Source organism: Coregonus lavaretus, assembly GCF_964263955.1.
Source record: "Coregonus lavaretus genome assembly, chromosome: 32".
NCBI lineage: Eukaryota > Metazoa > Chordata > Actinopteri > Salmoniformes > Salmonidae > Coregonus > Coregonus lavaretus.
This window is the reverse complement of record NC_140019.1, coordinates 26,954,308-26,974,785: the sequence shown is the minus strand read 5'-3', so window position 1 is coordinate 26,974,785 and position 20,478 is coordinate 26,954,308. Positions and strand designations below refer to the sequence as shown.

Here is a 20,478-nt window from a genome sequence, read left to right as displayed (position 1 = left end):
GCTGCAGAGATGGTTATCTTTCTAGCAGGTTCTCCCATCTCCACAGAGGAACTCTAGAGCTCTGTCAGAGTGACCATCATGTTCTTGGTCACCTCCCTGACCCAAGGCCCTTCTCCCCCGATTGCTCAGTTTTGCCGGGCGGCCAGCTCTAGGAAGAGTTTTTGGTGGTTCCAAACATCTTCCATTTAAGAATGATGGAGGCACTGTTCTTGGGAACCTTCAATGCTGCAGAAATTTGTTGGTACCCTTCCCCAGATCTGTGCCTCGACACAATCCTGTCTCTGGGCTCTATTGACCTTATTGCTTGGTTTTTGCTCTGACATGCACTGTCAACTGTGGGACCTTATAAACTCAGCAAATAAATAAACGTCCCTTTTTCAGGACCCTCTTTCAAAGATAATTCGTAAAAATCCAAATAACTTCACAGATCTTCATTGTAAAGGGTTTAAATACTGTTTCCCATGCTTGTTCAATGAACCATAAACAAGTAATGAACATGCACCTGTGGAACGGCTTACAGACGGTAGGCAATTAAGGTCACAGTTATGAAAACTTAGGACACTAAAGAGTCCTTTCTACTGACTCTGAAAAACACCGAAAGAAAGATGCCCAGGGTCCCTGCGTGAATGTGCCTTAGGCATGCTGCAAGGAGGCATGAGGACTGCAGATATGGCCAGGGCAATAAATTGCAATGTCCGTACTGTGAGACGCCTAAGACAGCGCTACAGGGAGACAGGACGGACAGCTGATCGTCCTCGCAGTGGCAGACCACGTGTAACAACACCTGCACAGGATTGGTATATCCGAACATCACACCTGCGGGACAGGTACAGGATGGCAACAACAACTGCCCGAGTTACACCAGGAACGCACAATCCCTCCATCAGTGCTCAGACTGTCCGCAATAGGCTGAGAGAGGCTGGACTGAGGGCTTGTAGGCCTGTTGTAAGGCAGGTCCTCACCAGACATCACCGGCAACAACGTTGCCTATGGGCACAAACCCACCGTCGCTGGACCAGACAGGACTGGCAAAAAGTGCTCTTCACTGACAAGTCGCGGTTTTGTCTCACCAGAGGTGATGGATTCGCGTTTATCGCCGAAGGAATGAGCGTTACACCGAGGCCGGTACTCTGGAGTGGGATTTATTTGGAGTTGGAGGGTCCATCATGGTCTGGGGAGGTGTGTCACAGCATCATCGGACTGAGCTTGTTGTCATTGCAGGCAATCTCAACGCTGTGCGTTACAGGGAAGACATCCTCCTTCCTCATGTGGTACCCTTCCTGCAGGCTCATCCTGACATGACCCTCCAGCATGACAATGCCACCAGCCATACTGCTCGTTCTGTATGAGATTTCCTGCAAGACAGGAATGTCAGTGTTCTGCCATGGCCAGCGAAGAGCCCGGATCTCAATCCCATTGAGCACGTCTGGGACCTGTTGGATCGGAGGGTGAGGGATAGGGCCATTCCCCCCAGAAATGTCTGGGAACTTGCAGGTGCCTTGGTGGAAGAGTGGGGTAACATCTCACAGCAAGAACTGGCAAATCTGGTGCAGTCCATGAGGAGGAGATGCACTGCAGTACTTAATGCAGCTGGTGGCCACACCAGATACTGACTGTTACTTTTAATTTTGACCCCCCCCCCCCAAAGTTCAGGAACACATTATTCAATTTCTGTTAGTCACATGTCTGTGGAACTTGTTCAGTTTATGTCTCAGTTGTTGAATTTTGTTATGTTCATACAAATATTTACACATGTTAAGTTTGCTGAAAATAAACGCAGTTGACAGTGAGAGGATGTTTCTTTTTTTGCTGAGTTTACAGACAGGTGTGTGCCTTTCCAAATCATGCCCAATCAATTGAATTTACCACAGGTGGACTCAAATCAAGTTGTAGAAACATCTCAAGGATGATCAATGGGAACAGGATGCACCTGAGCTCAATTTCGTGTCTCATCGCAAAGGGTCTGAATACCTATGTAAATAAGGTATTTCTGTTTTTTATTTTTAATACATTTGCAAAACTTTCTAAAAACCTGTTTTCGCTTTGTCATTATGGGGTATTGTGTGTAGATTGATGAGAATTGTTTTTATTTAATCCATTTTAGAATAAGGTTAATGTAACAAAATGTGGAAAAAGTCAAGGGGTATGAATGCACTGTTGATCCAGTGTAGATCCATATGGCTCAATCCCAAATGAAAGGGAAAGATAGGCACCATCTAATGTCATCATTTAAGACTGTGCCTATCTTTCAAATTGTCCTTCCAAAGTCTCCAGTTCACTCTACGTCTGTGATGTCCTCCTCAATTTCCTTCTTGTATTTCTCTAATCTGGCTCAAAATGTTCTCCCTTTCTGCTTACTCTTCTTTCCTCTCCTCCTTCCTCTCTCTCTCCTACTCTTCTTTCCTCTCCTCCTTCCTCTCCCTCTCCTACTCTTCTTTCCTCTCCTCCTTCCTCTCTCTCTCCTACTCTTCTTTCCTCTCCTCCTTCCTCTCCCTCTCCTACTCTTCTTTCCTCTCCTCCTTCCTCTCCCTCTCCTACTCTTCTTTCCTCTCCTCCTTCCTCTCTCTCTCCTACTCTTCTTTCCTCTCCTCCTTCCTCTCCCTCTCCTACTCTTCCTTTCTTACCTCTCCCTTTCCCACTCCCACCTCATTCCCATTCCCAGGCTCTCCTGGTGCGTGGCCTGCTGGAGTATTGTGAGAGTGCGGAGGCCTGGCTGCCCTACGGCCTCTCCCTAGTGGCAGGGATCTTCCTGATGGAGCTGATGCGTTCCTGGTCGCTGGCGCTCATGTGGGCCGTCAATTACCGCACTGCCGCTCGCCTCCGGGGTGCAGCGCTCACATTCGCCTTCCACAAGATCCTCCGCCTGCGCAGCACCAAAGACATCAGTGCCGGAGAGGTGAGTGTTTGTTTGCCTGGTCCCAGAACTGTTTGTGCTGTATAGCCAACTCCTATGGTCATTGTCATGCCTGGTCCCAAACAGATCTGCGAACAGGCTATGGTGTTTGTGTGATGGTGGACCAAATCAACCCCTTACCCCTCAGACATTGCCTTCAGTTCTGAAAGTGAAATGCACTTCTAGTGGTTACATTGCCGCTGCGTCTCAGATAACAAATAGTTGCATTGTATTAGTTTGATTGAAACAAACAATGAAAAAAAAAACATCCCACACACTGCAAAGTATAATTTTGTATCATGCCAACGTCTCAGCCCTTTGTCCATGCACTACTATTGTAGGTTATTCTCATTGCAGCATTTCAGGATTCTGTGGGTTAATTTCATTCTCTTCTTTGACTCACTATGTCCTTGTGAAGTAAATGGTCTGTTCAATGTGTCCTCTTAACATTCTGCGTCAATGTCCCTCCCTACAGCTGATCAACATCTGCTCCAGCGATGGCCAGCGGGTATACGAGGCAGTCTCAGTGGGCTGTCTGCTGGCCGGGGGCCCGCTGGTGGGCGTCCTGGGTCTGTCCTACACTTCTTACTTTCTGGGACCCACTGCACTGGTCGGATCAGCCATCTTCATCTTCTTCTACCCTGCTATGGTAGGAAGTCCTCCACATGTGTACTAACAAAGGAATGCACACATTATGAAAGGAAGTGCACACTAACGAAAAAATCTGAACTGATGTCTAAAGGAAAGTTACTCCACTCTCCTATGACACTGTTTTCATGAACTCAGAGGCATCTTAGTGCTACCTTTTCATACAGTTTATGTATTTAGCAACAAAGCTTTAGTTACTCAAAAAAAGAATCCACTATGAAAGTAAACATTATTTTGCCAGCAGAGTGCTACTTGGAGCATGATTCCTCTCAACTTATTTAATTCTCAGCACTTAGTCTTTCCTGTTTATAGTATTAGTCATGAACAGCATCATATTTCCCCATAACTGTAGGAACTAAAGTGAACGCCCTTCACTTCACAGACCGTTATCCTTTACAACACAGTTGTATGGATTTTGGGGATGTTAAAGAGCAATTCTGCCACATTTCAATCTCATATTCATCATCTCCAGCAGCAAGCCAGTGTCTTTGTGTGTGAAAACAGCGTGTTTCTATGATCTGTGGTTAAAAAGATAAGAAGAAAGGTCCTAAAAAATGCTTCTCTGTGACATCACAGGGTAGGTAAAAAAAAACTGTGATTGTCAAAACCTGCAATGAGTTTCTAGCCCAAGAGAGGGTATTTTCTTGCTCCCCAGGTCACCGCGAATCTGTGTTTGAAAATCACTGTTTTTATAATGTTTTAACTTTTGATGTTGTCATCGGGTAGAACATTTTAACTTGATTTGTTTCTACAAAACTTACAAATACACTGTTTTCACATATGTTGACACTGGTATTGTGCTGGAGATAATTAAATTGAGGTTGAGTTGCCCTTTAACTTCCCCAAAACTCTCCGCCTGCCAATCTCCTGTCGACTTTGCTGTTGTTACTCTTTCAATTGAATTAGCTTCAGTCTGAAGCCTGCCTGTTGGGGACCTTTGCCTTGATGTGGAAGCCGTTTATAGGCTGTTCCCTGCAGTAACCCTGCCGTACAGCTGATGCAATATGGCTGTAACCTTGTCCTAAATGGAACCCTATTCCCTATACTGTGCACTACTTTTGACCAGGGCCCATGGGGCTCTGTTCAAAAGTAGTGCACTAGGGGAAACATGGGGACGTAGACTGTCTGCCTTCATTTCTCCTCTGTTCCTTCTTTTCTTGCTTCTCTGTATCCGGGACAGATGCTGGCGTCGCGTCTCACAGCGTATTTCCGTAAGAAGTGCGTGGTAGTGACAGACCGGCGCGTGAGGCTCATGAACGAGATCCTTGGCTGTATCAAGTTCATCAAGATGTATTGCTTGGAAAACGCTTTCGCTCAGAACATCCACAGTGAGTGATTGGTAACGCTCACACACAAACACATACACACACACAGGGCTTGTATTGGTTTTTTTCTGGTCAGGTCACGTGGTGAGGAAAAACACCAGGCTAGTCATCATGTTTATAGCACAGGGCCAGTGACTCAGCAGTCATCATGTTTATAGCACGGGGCCAGTGACTCAGCAGTCATCATGTTTATAGCACGGGGCCAGTGACTCAGCAGTCATCATGTTTATAGCACAGGGCCAGTGACTCAGCAGTCATCATGTTTATAGCACGGGGCCAGTGACTCAGCAGTCATCATGTTTATAGCACGGGGCCAGTGACTCAGCAGTCGTCATGTTTATAGCACGGGGCCAGTGACTCAGCAGTCGTCATGTTTATAGCACGGGGCCAGTGACTCAGCAGTCGTCATGTTTATAGCACGGGGCCAGTGACTCAGCAGTCATCATGTTTATAGCACGGGGGCCAGTGACTTTGCAGTCATCATGTTTATGGCACGTGCCCAGTGACTCGGCAGTCCTCATGTTTCTGGCACGGGGCCAGTGATTTTGCAGTCATCATGTTTATGGCACGGGGCCAGTGACTCAGCAGTCATCATGTTTCTTGCACTGGGCTAGTGACTCAGCAGTCATCATGTTTATGGCACGTGCCCAGTGACTCGGCAGTCCTCATGTTTCTGGCACGGGGGCCAGTGATTTTGCAGTCATCATGTTTATGGCACGGGGCCAGTGACTCAGCAGTCATCATGTTTCTTGCACTGGGCTAGTGACTCAGCAGTCATCATGTTTATGGCACGTGCCCAGTGACTCGGCAGTCCTCATGTTTCTGGCACGGAGGCCAGTGACTCAGCAGTCATCATGTTTATGGCACGGAGGCCAGTGACTCAGCAGTCATCATGTTTATGGCACGGGGCCAGTGACTCAGAAGTCATGTTTATGGCACGGGGCCAGTGACTCAGCAGTCATCATGTTTATGACACAGGGCCAGTGACATGACTCACTTCCTGTTTTTGCGTCTGGGTTAGGGTGATTATTTCCAGCTGAGAATGCGCCTCTTCTTCTGTTCGTACTGCCTTAATTTTACTTTATTTACATTTTCCTCTCTGTCAGGCCAATTCTATTTCAATTCCAGTCAGTCCAGGAAATTCAACCCGTTACCTGAAATCCATTAGTTCAAATCCTCCAATCATCAATTCAAATTAGATTCATCCCCGGAATTGACCCGGCAACTCCATTTCCGTTAGGTTCCATTGGCTCAGATTCCCTCCATGGCTTCCCATATTACGCAAGCCCTGATTGGATCCCTGTGCCCCAAGTTTAATTTGAAAAGTGTTTAAAGCTCTTTGATACCTAAGACCTGCAGAGGGTTGTTCCACTTAGAGGAGATTGAAGAATTAGAGGGGGGTTGGGTGCATTTCTCACGAGGCTCTGCCTTACATTGTGGATAAGAAGCGTTTGGTGTTTTTAATCATGACTGTAATTAGCCAGGTGGGATGCTTATCCTCATGTCACCCCACTGTTTGGATAATAGTAATAATACCCATTATTATGATCATTAATTGGACATTCATCTTAAGGGTTACCTAGTGTTAAATATCAAGAGTTCTGATATCATTCTCTTCAGTTAGTGTTGTTCGTTTACAGCCATATTCCACCTGCTGATAAAAATATACATAGCATACATAGCAGCTTCTACAAAGGCAATGCAATTGTAATGTATTATCTACAGTAGGTAAGAGTAAATCTAACAACACTGCTGTGAGTCCCTGGAGAATAATATGAAATGTGTTAGGAGGAGTGGAGTCATGTAGCTTTCCTGGAGCACTTAGTAGCCTTGGCTGTGTTAGAAAGAAAGAAACCTTGGCTTGGAGCCAGAGTGCACTGAATGGACTGTTGAAAGAAGCAGCCAGCACATGCATTTGGGAGATGTACACAATCATGGATGACAGGGCACTTGACTTGGACAACTGCCAATGGCCCACAATTTTAAAAGTCAATTTCATACCATTTATGGCCGCGAGGCCCAACTTGTCTCTTTTATTTCTGGCCATGACTGGAAGTGTCTCTCTAATGTTGTTTGGGGCTGAATATAAACTGTACTGTGCCAGGCTTAAGTTCCTGAAAGACTCTACAGTGGTAATACAAGACGAGCTCATTGTCTGTTTTCTGTCTGTTCTCTCGCTCTCTCTCTCTCTGTTACTCTCTTGCTCGCTCGCTCTTTCTGTCACTCTCTCGCTCTCTCTCTGTCACTCTCTCACTCTCTTTCTCTCTCTCTCTCTCTCTCTCTCTGTCACTCTCTCGTGCTCTCTCTCTCTCTTTCTCTACCCCCTGCTCTCTCTCTCTCTCTTTCTCCCCCCCAGAGGTGCGATCAGAGGAGAGGGGGATACTGGAGAGGGCTGGTTGTGTTCAGAGCCTCACAGTGGGCGTGGCCCCCATTGTCGTGGTGATCGCCAGTGTCTGCACATTCACACTACACATGGCCCTGGGTTATGACCTCACTGCAGCCCAGGTAAACCCCTCCCCTTAGCTGTAATTAGCTTTTCAAGAGTCAAGTGACTTCAATATCTACCAGTAGCTTTTGTTGTTTGAATCAATAGAAAGCTCCCAGGTAGCTTAGTGGGTAAGAGCGTTGTGCCAGTAACCGGAAGGTCGCTGGTTCTAATCCCCGAGCCGACTAGGTGAAAAATCTGTCGATGTGCCCTTAAGCAAGGCACTTAACCCTAATTGCTCCTGTAAGTCGCTCTGGATAAGAGCGTCTGCTAAATGACTAAAATGTAAATGTAAATATGTGGAATTTCACTAAATGAACTCTACTTAACCCCTCCCCCCTATGTTGCTCCCTTCAGGCCTTCACCGTTGTTGCTGTCTTCAACTCCATGACCTTTGCCCTCAAAGTCACGCCCTTGGCTGTACGAGCAATATCAGAGGGTTCTGTGGCAGTCAACCGATTTCAGGTAAAAGAAAGACAGAGATCGTTGTACAAAATTGGGAATGATTGTAGAGTTCAGTCAGCATGGGCTGTTGTCAGCATAACACTTCCAAATGGACATATTAATTAATTTGTCTTCTCCTCATATCATACAATATATCATATGTCATGTCATGTCAACAGAGACTCTTCTTGATGGAGGACCGAGAGGTTGTGGTGGCCCAAACGGACGACCCGATGAATGCCGTGGAGTTCCGGTACGCCACATTAGCCTGGGAGAAGGCCAAAGCTCCCGCCAACTCCACCACCGTCCCCAAGAAGCAGTGCAAGAGAGGTGGAATGCGTAGAGTTCTGCGCAAGGAGAAACTGAGCCTGTATATCACCACAGAAGAGGGTAAGGGGAACAACGAGGGTCCCAACGGACAGAGTCTCCTTACCCATATGGAACAGGAGAGCCCCCAGAGCACCATCTCCTCTACCCAGAGCTCCATCATCCGCCCACCGCTGCACAAAACCCTGCATCGCATCGATCTGCGTGTAAAGAAGGTAAAAGGCTCGAACAAGCACCATCAATCAGACAGGTGTACTCACTCATGCACAAAATAACCCTGACTTACATTCATACAGGCCGACACAAATGCTTGTACACATTTAGGGGGGGGGACTGCAGTGGGGTCGGCAAAATAAAAAATAAAAAAATACATTTGGAACAATACATTCAGAGTACAGATTATTGTATACAAATGTTTTTAGAAAATGTATTACAAAAATACAATTGTATTTAGTAAATGTATTTTGTATTTAGTAAATGTATTTATTGGTTTCTTTTCATATTGATAAGAGTTGAAAATGGAATGACTTGAAGGTTATTTGTTGATGTAAAATGTATATACACTACCGGTCAAAGGTTTTAGAACACCTACTCATTCAAAGGTTTTTCTTTATTTTTACTATTTTCTACATTGTAGAATAATAGTGAAGACATCAAAACTATGAAATAACACATATGGAATCATGTAGTAACCAAAAAAGTGTTAAACCAATCAAAATATATTTTATATTTGAGATTCTTCAAATAGCCACCCTTTGCCTTGATGACAGCTTTGCACACTCTTGGCATTCTCTCAACCAGCTTCACCTGGAATGCTTTTCCAACAGTCTTGAAGGAGTTCCCACATATGCTGAGCACTTGTTGGCTGCTTCTCCTTGACTCTGCGGTCCACCTCATCCCAAATCATCTCAATTTGGTTGCGGTCGGGGGATTGTGGAGGCCAGGTCATCTGATGCAGAACTCCATCACTCTGCTCTCATGTCTGGAGGAAACCTGGCACCATCCCTACGGTGAAGCATGGTAGTGGCAGCATCATGCTGTGGGAATGTTTTTCAGTGGCAGGGACTTTTCAGTCAGGATCGAGGGAAAGATGAATGGAGCAAAGTACAGAGAGATCCTTGATGAAAACCTGCTCCAGAGCGCTCAGGACCTCAGACTGGGGCGAAGGTTCACCTTCCAACAGGACAGCGACCCTAAGCACACAGCCAAGACAATGCAGGAGTGGCTTCGGTACAAGTCTATGAATGTGTTTGAGTGGCCCAGCCAGAGCCTGGAGTTGAACCCGATAGAACATCTCTGGAGAGACCTGAAAATAGCTGTGCAACAACGCTCCCCATCCAACCTGACAGAGCTTGAGAGGATCTGCAGAGAAGAATGGGAGAAACTCCCCAAATACAGGTGTGCCAAGCTTGTAGCGTCATACCCAAGAAGACTCGAGGCTGTAGTCGCTGCCAAAGGTGCTTCAACAAAGTACTGAGTAAAGGGTCTGAATACTTATGTAAATATCATAATTCCAGGTTTTTTATTATAAATTAGCAAACATTTCTAGCAACATGTTTTTGCTTTATCATTATGGGGTATTGTGCTTAGATTGATGAGGGGAAAAAATGATTTAATCAATTTTAGTATGTATATTACCAGTCAAAAGTTTGGACACACCTACTCATTCAAGGGTTTTTCTTTATTTTTTAAACATGTTTTGCATTGTAGAATAATAGTGAAGACATCAAAACAATGAAATAAAACATATGGAATCATGTAGTCACCAAAAAAGTGTTAAAAAAATCTAAATATATTTTATATTTGAGATTCTTCAAATAGCCACCCTTTGCGTTGATGATAGCTTTGCACACTCTTGGCATTCTCTCAACCAGCTTCATGAGGTAGTCACCTGGAATGCATTTAAATTAATTTGTGGAATTTATTTCCTTCTTAATGTGTTTGAGCCAACCAGTTGTGCTGTGACAAGGAAGGGGGGGTATACAGAAGATAGACCTATTTGGTAAAAGACCAAGTCCAGATTATGGCACGAACAGCTCAAATAAGCAAAAAGAAATGACAGTCCATCATTACTTTAAGACATGAAGGTCAGTCAATACGTAACATTTCAAGAACTTTGAAAGTTTCTTCAAGTGCAGTCGCAAAAACCATCAAGCGCTATGATCAAACTGGGTCTTCCAGGAATGGAAGACCCAGAGTTACCTCTGCTGCAGAGGATAAGTTAATTAGAGTTACCAGCCTCAGAAATTGCAGCCCAAATAAATGCTTCACAGAGTTCAAGTCACACACATCTCAACATCAACTGTTCAGAGGGGACTGTGGGAAACAGGCCTTCATGGTCGAATTTCTGCAAAGAAACCCCTACTAAAGGACACCAATAATAAGAAGAAACCTGCTTGGGCCAAGAAACACGAGCAATGGATATTAGACTGGTGGAAATTTGTCCTTTGGTCTGGAGTCCAAATTTGAGATTTTTGGTTCCAACCGCCGTGTCTTTGTGAGATGCAGTGTGGGTGAACGGATGATCTCTGCATGTGTATTTCCCACCATAAAGCATGGAGGAGGAGGTGTTATTGTGTGGGGGTGCTTTGCTGGTGACGCTGTCTGTGATTTATTTAGAATTCAAGGCACACTTAACCAGCATGGATGCCACAGCATTCTGCAGCAATACGCCATCCCATGTGGTTTGGGCTTAGTGGGACTCATTTGTTTTTCAACATGACAATGACTCAACACACCTTCAGGCTGTGTAAGGGCTATTTTACCAAGAAGGAGAGTGATGGAGTGCAGCATCAGATGACCTGGCCTCCACAATCCCCCAACCTCAATCCAATTGAGATGGTTTGGGATGAGTCGGACAGCAGAGTGAAAGAAAAGCCGCTAACAAGTGCTAAGCATATGTGGGAACTCCATCAAGACTGTTGGAAAAGCATTCCAGGTGAAGCTGGTTGAGAGAATGCCAACCGTGTGCAAAGCTGTCATCAACGCAAAGGGTGGCTATTTGAAGAATCTCAATTATATAATATATTTAGATTTGTTTAACACTTATTTGGTTACTACATGATTCCATATGTGTTATTTCATAGTTTTGATGTCTTCACTATTATTCTACAATGTAGAAAATAGTAAAAATATAGAAAAACCCTTGAATGAGAAGGTATGTCCAAACCTTTGACTGGTACTGTATATATATAGATTTTTTTTTATTCCAGCTGATCATTGTTTTATTATTAGCTTTTGCGGCAGGAGTTACTCTTCCTGGGGTCCACAAAATTTACAGATTTTATGGTTGTGTCATTAGATTTCGGGTGTGGTTGCTTTAAAAAATTGGGTCCCCGCTGAAAAAGTTTGAATACCACTGCTCTAAAGCATCGATTCACTAGCACTGGACAGATAAATGGATTTAGCATGCAGGCATATTCGGTTATAGTAGCACAACTCATAAAAAAGAGAACGTTTGAAAGAATAGAAATTTGGAGGGAGTTAACAACTTTGCACTTTTTTCCTTTGAAATGGAGTGAGTGCATTTCAATTACAAATCCATACTAATACACCACTGGTATCCTTCTGATCTGCAGGGGGCGTTGGTAGGAATCTGTGGAAGTGTGGGGAGCGGAAAGAGCTCTCTTCTTTCTGCTCTACTGGGACAGGTGAGGTTCTAGATCATTGGCCTTCAAATCAGCTTACTGGGGGATTCCCCTACAAACCAGACTGGAAAGCAGTTTAGGTACGTTTGATTAAGCTTGAGTTTTGCATTTTTTGGGACTGTTCCATTGGTTCCTTTGTACCGGGCAATCAAAACGCAGTTGAAGTATTTCCCTCTAGTGAAAGCCCAGTTCAGCTTTACCGCTAGTATGTTTTAACATGAGTCTTATCCCTGGTGTTCAACAGATGACCCTGCTGGAGGGCAACGTGGCGGCAAGTGGTGGCTTTGCCTATGTAGCTCAACAGGCCTGGATCCTCAACGACTCTCTGAGAGAGAACATCCTGTTCGGAAAAGAATACGTCGAAGACAAGTATGATTGATTGATTTGTGTATATGATTTATGAATAATTTACTATGGGACAGTAAACAATAAAATCACCAACGCAGACCATTCTAAGGTGTCATAGTGCTGGATTTAGCTAGACGGCTCATTTTCAACTGGAGTCCATGACCAATCACGTTTGGATGTCATAGTTTGATAGTTTCACATTGAGAAGGGCCAAAGGCATCCATGATGGCTCATTTCTAACTCATGGCTTACTCATTTCTCTGGACCATGACTGCGTTTCCCTCTCATGTTAACTCATGTCCTTGGCTGTGTTTCCTTATTAGGTATAATGCTGTGCTCTCTGCCTGCTGCTTGACCCCTGATCTGACAGAGCTGCCCTATGGGGATATGACTGAGGTATGTATCAGACCTCTATTTCATCTCTATGCTGGAGATGCTCTCTATATGAACTCTGGCCATTCTGTACAATACATTGGCCTTACACTACACCAAAGTAGCAGAAAGTGGAATTACCATGTAACAGGCTAGTAAGTAGTACATGCATTTATAGATGGAATGCTTTGGGGTGCATTGTAGTGTTTTATGAGATAACAAGTGTTATGTAAGTACCTCTATGTACATATCTGGTCTGGTCTATTGCTGCCTCTGTATGAAGCCTATGCAATCAAAAATTATCCTTGATACATTTTGTCAACATTGTCCCAATGTTTTCACTCCAGATAGGGGAGAGGGGTGCCAACCTGAGTGGCGGGCAGCGCCAGCGGGTGAGCCTGGCACGTGCCCTGTACAGCGAGCGGCCCATCCTGCTCCTGGACGACCCTCTCAGTGCTGTGGACGCCCACGTGGGCTCTCACCTCTTCCACAACGCCATCCGCACAGCGTCCAAGGGCAAGACCATCATCTTCGTCACACACCAGCTGCAGGTAAGCGGATCTTCTGATAATCTGAATGATCCAATCAAATTGTATTTATGTGAGAAACAGAACAATTTGCAGCAAATAAGTGACTTGTGTACTATGGTGAAATGATTGGAAATGGCCTTCCTACACCTGTACAATGCATTCATGATCTGAAATGGCCTTCCTACACCTGTACAATGCATTCATGATCTGAAATGGCCTTCCTACACCTGTACAATGCATTCATGATCTGAAATGGCCTTCCTACTCCTGTACAATGCATTCATGATCTGAAATGGCTTTTTTAACTAGTATCTTTTGTATATCATTGGGACGCCTAATCTGAAAGGACTACTAGTGAAAGGAAATGAGAGAAACCCTATGTAGACCTCCTAAGTCAGTGATTATAGTGCAACTTGAGTTTTCAAAAGCTAAGTTAAGAGTGCGTATCTCAAGAATATGTCCCGAAAAGATACGGTTGAGGAAAGGGAGCCATATAGAAATCTAGAGGAGCATACTATAGCCCAGGATCCTGCATCAGGAGAATCACAGATCTCACTGGTGTTGACCCTCTCTCAGTACCTGGCAGAGTGTGACAACGTGATTCTGATGAAGGACGGGCAGATTGCTGAGCATGGCACCCACGCCCAGCTTATGGGCAGAGACCGTGACTACGCCACCCTCTTCAACAGCGTACAGCAGGAGGTAATGCCAACCACAGAGCGCATGTCCAGCTCTAGCCTGGTCACAGATCTGTTTGTGCTGTTTTGCAAACAGATCTGGTACCAGGCTAGCCTTTCCAACTCCTATAGTCATTGTCACGCATTGGCATGAGCTGGCAAGACCGCACAAACGGATCTGGAACCAGGCTAGTCCAGCTCTCCTCTATGTAAAAACACCTTTGTCATCCCCCTTTGCGTCACATCCTGCATAATTCATGAGGCAGTGGGTGGCTGGGAAATGTTAATGCATACAGGGCCTTTCATTATTTATGTGGGCATTGATTTACCGGTGTCGCACTGCTAAAGACCCTGTCACCAATATCTCTGTTTAAATGACTTAGTGGCTATGTTATGGCTTGGCCGTGATTGTCTTATGCTGTATGTCTCTCTGGCTTGCTCTCCTAGAACCTGGTGAAAAAGAACCTGGTGAAAAAGAACCTGAAGAATAAGGAGAAGGAGGGAGAGGAAAAGGTTGAGACCACCGTGACTGTCGAAAAAGTCGACAGACCGCCGGTGGATAAAGGGAAAGGAGGTGAGAGACTCAACCGTGCCGAATAGAATGTGTTAATGTGTTCCCTTTAAAACAGTTGGCTTGATATGGGAAAATGACTCACACAGGTTTCTTCCTTCCTTCCTTCCTTCCTCTCTTCCTTCCTTCCTTCCTTCCTCTCTTCCTTCCTTCCTTCCTCCCTCTCTTCCTTCCTTCCTCCCTCTCTTCCTTCCTCCCTCTCTTCCTTCTGTCCTCCCTCTCTTCCTTCTGTCCTCCCTCTCTTCCTTCTGTCCTCCCTCTCTTCCTTCTGTCCTCCCTCTCTTCCTTCCGTCCTCTCTTCCGTCCTCCTCTCTTCCTTCCTTCCTTCCTTCCTTCCTTCCTTCCTTCCTTCCTTCCTTCCTTCCTTCCTTCCTTCCTCTCTTACTTCCTTCCTTCCTTCCTCTCTTACTTCCTTCCTTCCTTCCTCCCTCTCTTCCTTCTGTCCTCCCTCTCTTCCTTCCGTCCTCCCTCTCTTCCTTCCTTCCTCTCTTCCGTCCTCCCTCTCTTCCTTCCTTCCTTCCTTCCTTCCTTCCTTCCTTCCTTCCTTCCTTCCTTCCTCTCTTCCGTCCTCCCTCTCTTCCTTCCTTCCTTCCTTCCTTCCTTCCTTCCTTCCTTCCTTCCTTCCTTCCTTCCTCTCTCTCTTCCTTCCTTCCTTCCTCTCTTCCTTCCTTCCTCCCTCTCTTCCTTCCGTCCTCCCTCTCTTCCTTCCTTCCTCCCTCTCTTCCTTCCTTCCTCTCTTCCGTCCGTCTTCCCGCTCTTCCTTCTGGCCTCCCTCTCTTCCTTCCGTCCTCCCTCCCTTCCTTCCTCTCTTCCGTCCGTCTTCCCGCTCTTCCTTCCTCCCGCTCTTCCTTCCGTCCTCCCGCTCTTCCTTGCGTCCTCCCGCTCTTCCTTCCGTCCTCCCTTTCTTCCTTCCTTCATTCCTTCCTCTCTTCCTTCCTATCTTACTTCCTTCCTTTCTTCCTTCCGTTCTCCCTCTCTTCCTTCCATCCTCCCTCTCTTCCTTCCATCCTCCCTCTCTTCCTTCCATCCTCCCTCTCTTCCTTCCATCCTCCCTCTCTTCCTTCCATCCTCCCTCTCTTCCTTCCATCCTCCCTCTCTTCCTTCCATCCTCCCTCTCTTCCTTCCTCCCTCTCTTCCTTCCTTCCTCCCTCTCTTCCGTCATCCCTCTCTTCCTTCTTTCCTCCCTCTCTTCCTTCTGTCCTCCCTCTCTTCCGTCCTTCCTCCCGCTCTTCCTTGCATCCTTCCTTCCTTCCTTCCTGCCTTCCTTCCTGCCTTCCTTCCTTCCTTCCTTCCTTCCTTCCTTCCTTCCTTCCTTCCTTCCTTCCTTCCTCTCTTCCGTCCGTCTTCCTGCTCTTCCTTCCTCCCTCCCTTCCTTCCGTCCTCCCTCTCTTCCTTCCATCCTCCCTCTCTTCCTTCCGTCCTCCCTCTCTTCCATCCTTCCTCCCTCTCTTCCTTCCGTCCTCCCTCTCTTCCTTCCGTCCTCCCTGTCTTCCTTCCGTCCTCCCTCTCTTCCTTCCTTCCTTCCTCTCTTCCTTCCTGCCTCTCTTCCTTCCATCCTCCCTCTCTTCCTTCCGTCCTCCCTCTCTTCCATCCTTCCTCCCTCTCTTCCTTCCGTCCTCCCTCTCTTCCTTCCGTCCTCCCTCTCTTCCTTCCGTCCTCCCTCTCTTCCTTCCTTCCTTCCTCTCTTCCTTCCTGCCTCTCTTCCTTCCATCCTCCCTCTCTTCCTTCCGTCCTCCCTCTCTTCCATCCTTCCTCCCTCTCTTCCTTCCGTCCTCCCTCTCTTCCTTCCATCCTCCCTCTCTTCCGTCCGTCCTCCCTCTCTTCCGTCCGTCCTCCCTCTCTTCCGTCCTTCCTCCCTCTTCCCTCCATCCTCCCTCTCTTCCTTCCATCCTCCCTCTCTTCCGTCCGTCCTCCCTCTCTTCCTTCCGTCTTCCCTCTCTTCCTTCCTTCCTCCCTCTCTTCCGTCCGTCCTCCCTCTCTTCCGTCCTCCCTCTCTTCCGTCCTCCCTCTCTTCCTTCCTTCCTTCCTCTCTTCTGTCCTACCTCTCTTCCGTCCTCCCTCTCTTCCTTCCTTCCTTCCTCTCTTCTGTCCTACCTCTCTTCCGTCCTCCCTCTCTTCCTTCCGTCCTCCCGCTCTTCCTTCCGTCCTCCCTCTCTTCCTTCCTTCCTCCCTCTCTTCCGTCCGTCCTCCCTCTCTTCCGTCCTCCCTCTCTTCCGTCCTCCCTCTCTTCCGTCCTCCCTCTCTTCCTTCCTTCCTTCCTCTCTTCTGTCCTACCTCTCTTCCGTCCTCCCTCTCTTCCTTCCGTCCTCCCGCTCTTCCTTCCGTCCTCCCTCTCTTCCTTCCGTCCTCCCGCTCTTCCTTCCGTCCTCCCTCTCTTCCTTTCTTCCTTCCTTCCTCCCTCCCTCTCTTCCATCCTTCTCTTTCTTTACTCTCCAGACCAGCTCATGAAAGCTGAGGAGAAGGGCTCTGGCGCCGTGGCCTGGGATGTGTACAAGGCCTACATCAAAGCGGCTGGAGGCCCTTTTGCCTTCATCATCAACGTCATCCTCTTCCTTTTCACCACTGGCAGCATCGCCTTCAGTAACTGGTGGCTGAGCTACTGGATCCGCCAGGGCAGCGGGGTGAGTTTGGATTTTCTGCACTGAAGCCAAATGATGATCCACTGGATTCAAATGATGATTCACTTGATCAAAATTATGGCCTTACGCACAGACACATAACAAGGATCAGATTACCCTACCCACAATCCTTATTAAAAAATATATCTGAAGCTGTATTAGTGGGATAGGACAACTTCTGCCTACTCTGAGAGGGATGTCTCTGTAGACTGTAGAAGGCTATGTCACCCACAAGAATAACGACTTCTGCGCATCACTGAGTTGTAGTGGGGAATGTGAGAGCATTAATCTCAGCACGTGTAATTAAATAAGTACCAGTGTCTCGGTAAACGTAATTAAAACAAGAGACGAGCCGCCAAAAAACAGATGTGCTGCAAAGCTGTCTTCCGTGTCAGATTGAAGAATGTGTTTGGAATACCGACATCACCCAAATGGCTGCTTCTTTCATGTATTCTGTCTTAGATTCAGCACTCAGCTGGCTTTGTTTAATTTATTTCCTTCATTAGATAGAAATGCCTTGTTTGTGTTTCCCTCATGGCGATTTGCTCCATCTGCCCTCAGAACACATCATTAATCCTGGAGAATGAAACCAATGAAACAGTGGCAGTGTTGGCGAGCAACAGCATGAGGCTCAACCCTTACGTTCAGTACTACTCAAGAGTTTATGTGCTGTCCATGGGGGTCGCTCTCTTCCTGAAGACAATGAGGGGGCTAGTGTTCGTCAAGGTAAGCATCTTGCTCAAATGTCTTTTAGAGTGGTTTTTGTGGATTGTTCTCCAACCTTGAAATGTCAGGACCATTCATTGATGCACTCTCTAGCCTGTCAAAGGAGAGTGGATCACTGACCGATTCCCTGCAGGGTACTACTTTTGACAAGAGCCCATAGGGTACCATTTGTGACGTAACCAAAGTCTCCATAAGTCAGGTTTTCATTGATTTACACTCAGGACCTTTTCAAAGGAAAGAAGTGCAAAGTTGTTGTGGTACAACCTTGACTCTCTCTATTTGTCTTTCAGCCATTTTCATGAGTTGCACTACTATAATTGAAAGTGCCTGCATGCTAAATCCATTTATCTGTCCAGTGCCGTGACACGCTGCTTTAATGGCTGTGTGTGTGTGTGCCGCTGTGTGTCCCTGTCCCTTTGGATATGTCTCCTGTGTTTCTTAAACTTTCCTGACAGCCCATTACAGAGGTTATGTCCTCACGTAATTGTGTGACACAAACTTTTTCCAAAGATGGCTAATCTTTTTTTTTTACCCCTAGCTGTAACGTGAATGTGGGAGTGTTGGATGTTCTGTTAATAGATTGAATGTGTTCTCTCCTGCCAAAAGTAATTTCTGCCAGACGTTTCTCATTGCGTTAACTTAGACATGGGTTTGTAACCTTTCTGTGTAAGCCTGCCAGACAGTCATTTATGTCTGAGGATTTGACAGTTTGCCTGACACGAGAAACATTCCACTTGCTAATAACAGCACAGTGACTACTAATAGGGACGCATCAACAACAACATATGGCTAGCTAGCATTAGCAACATGGCATATGTGTCATATGAGCGTTAGTTAGTATGTGTACATAGCTGTGTATGCTGGCAACGATTCTCTGTCCACTCCTACTACGGTATGTTTGTATGTTTGCATTTGTTGCGCCTGGGTGTTGTGCTTTCCCGAGTCCCGACAACCCATCTGTTTACCTGTTTCCATGTACTTGTTGTGTTTGTTTCTTTGTGTTATGTTTGGCTCCGTGTTCAAACACCACTGTGTTTGTCTGACAGTGCACTGTTCGGGCTGCCTCAGTGCTCCACGACAAGCTATTCCGCCGCCTCCTCCTGAGCCCCATGCGCTTCTTTGACACGACCCCTCTGGGCCGCATCCTCACCCGCTTCTCCCGAGACATGGACGAGGGTGAGTTGTCTGATGATTTGCCTTGACTTCAAACTCAGAGCCTTGAGGTCCCCATACAACCCAGACAACACACAGTATGATCTGACAGTTATTGTTTTCTCTCTCTCTCTCTCTCTCTCTCTCTCTCTCCAACCATCCACAGTGGACGTCCGTCTGGCCATGCAGGCTGAGATGCTGCTCCAGAACCTGACCTTGGTGCTCTTCTGCCTGGTCATGGTGGGCATCGTATTCCCCTGGTTCCTGCTCTCCCTCCTGCCCCTGGGAGCCTTCCTCCTCATTGTCAACCGTGTCTCCAGGTCAGGCTACAACCAATCGATTTATATGAGAGGGATTATGTTGTCTGTGTGTGTGTGTATGCTCCTGCGTGCGTTGATTTAAAGATAAGAAGTGTAGCGATGGATTAGGGTTCCGTAGGTCTTTGGGTAATTTATTATTCAGCGTGACGCATCTAACCAGTTTCCTCATTAAAAGCAAGCCCAAAAGGCACCCTATTCGCAATATAGTGCACTACCTTTCACCAGGACCCGCACACTATAGGGAATAGGATGCTTTTTGGGACGCGTCCCATTTGTTGATGTGTTGTACTTTGCCAGTTGGCATTGAGAGATGAAAGTACCAACTGCATAAACATATTTGTGTAGGTAGCCTCAGAACACGGAGTGTCATGTTCTTTCATACCCTGTCCTCTTCTCATCCTACTCTCTCTCTCTCTCTCTATCTCTCTCTCTCTCTCTCTCTCTCTCTCTCTCCCGCCGCTTTATAAGAAAAGGGGATGACTTGTTATTCACATGTGCAGCCCATCCTATCTATGGACCTAAAAGTAGAACTCCTCCCCACCTTTGTCAATAAACCCCTCTCTCTCACACTTCCCTGCTGACTCAGTCGGGTGTCGTGGTAGCGTGGGTCTGTGGCTCGTAAAATCACACATCAATCACAAATGATTCTAGCAGAGCCAAGGAATGGCCTGAGCTGTGCCAGGAAATGGTTGTCCTGTCCTGGGTAGAATTACACTCTGACTCCCCTGTGTCCTCTCATCATATCATAGTCCACTAACCTGTCAGATAACTGCACCGTCATTGGAGTTATAATGCAGTGTTTGTCAACCCTGTCCTCTGCCACCATCCCTAGATATTTCACAATGTTGTTGTCCTGATCTAGTGTGTCTGGTTTGGTGATGAGTTGTTAAATCAGGTTCATTCGAATACGCAATGGTTTGGCTGGGGGTCACAGAGTAGAGGTTTGGCTGGGGGTCACAGAGTAGAGGTTTGGCTGGGGGTCACAGAGTAGAGGTTTGGCTGGGGGTCACAGCGTAGAGGTTTGGCTGGGGGTCACAGAGTAGAGGTTTGGCTAGGGGTCACAGCGTAGAGGTTTGGCTGGGGGTCACAGAGTAGAGGATTGGCTGGGGGTCACAGAGTAGAGGATTGGCTGGGGGTCACAGAGTAGAGGATTGGCTGGGGGTCACAGAGTAGAGGATTGGCTGGGGGTCACAGAGTAGAGGATTGGCTGGGGGTCACAGAGAAAATCAAATCACATTTTATTTGTCACTTGCTTCGTAAGCAACAGGTGTAGACTAACAGTTCAATGATTACTTACGTGTCCTTTTCCAACAATGCAGTTAAGATAAAGATACAAAATAGAAATAGTGACACAAGGAACAAATACATAGTGAATAATGAATAACAATAACGAGT

The 20,478-nt window shown here is 46.4% G+C and overlaps 1 protein-coding gene across 5 annotated transcripts in view; it reads left to right on the top strand.

Annotated features, from left to right (window-relative positions):
• Positions 1 to 20,478, top strand: part of LOC311107360 (ATP-binding cassette sub-family C member 5-like) — a 61,394-nt gene that overhangs the window by 13,885 nt on the left and 27,031 nt on the right. For 3 of the 5 annotated variants that reach the window (XR_014610418.1, XM_084149845.1, XM_084149846.1), the window contains exons 5-20: positions 2,663 to 2,896; positions 3,369 to 3,542; positions 4,722 to 4,869; positions 7,223 to 7,371; positions 7,709 to 7,816; positions 7,975 to 8,337; positions 11,701 to 11,772; positions 12,014 to 12,138; positions 12,441 to 12,513; positions 12,837 to 13,040; positions 13,596 to 13,721; positions 14,144 to 14,270; positions 16,704 to 16,888; positions 17,447 to 17,611; positions 18,658 to 18,787; positions 18,930 to 19,083. Coding sequence is in view for 4 of the 5 variants with exons in the window: in XM_084149845.1 (XP_084005971.1) it covers positions 2,663 to 2,896; positions 3,369 to 3,542; positions 4,722 to 4,869; positions 7,223 to 7,371; positions 7,709 to 7,816; positions 7,975 to 8,337; positions 11,701 to 11,772; positions 12,014 to 12,138; positions 12,441 to 12,513; positions 12,837 to 13,040; positions 13,596 to 13,721; positions 14,144 to 14,270; positions 16,704 to 16,888; positions 17,447 to 17,611; positions 18,658 to 18,787; positions 18,930 to 19,083 (2,537 nt within the window). In the remaining variant the exon portion in view is untranslated. Of the gene's footprint in view, positions 1 to 1,871; positions 1,985 to 2,662; positions 2,897 to 3,368; positions 3,543 to 4,721; positions 4,870 to 7,222; positions 7,372 to 7,708; positions 7,817 to 7,974; positions 8,338 to 11,700; positions 11,773 to 12,013; positions 12,139 to 12,440; positions 12,514 to 12,836; positions 13,041 to 13,595; positions 13,722 to 14,143; positions 14,271 to 16,703; positions 16,889 to 17,446; positions 17,612 to 18,657; positions 18,788 to 18,929; positions 19,084 to 20,478 lie in introns of all 5 variants that reach the window. The other 2 variants (XM_084149847.1, XM_084149848.1) reach the window with 1 other exon arrangement.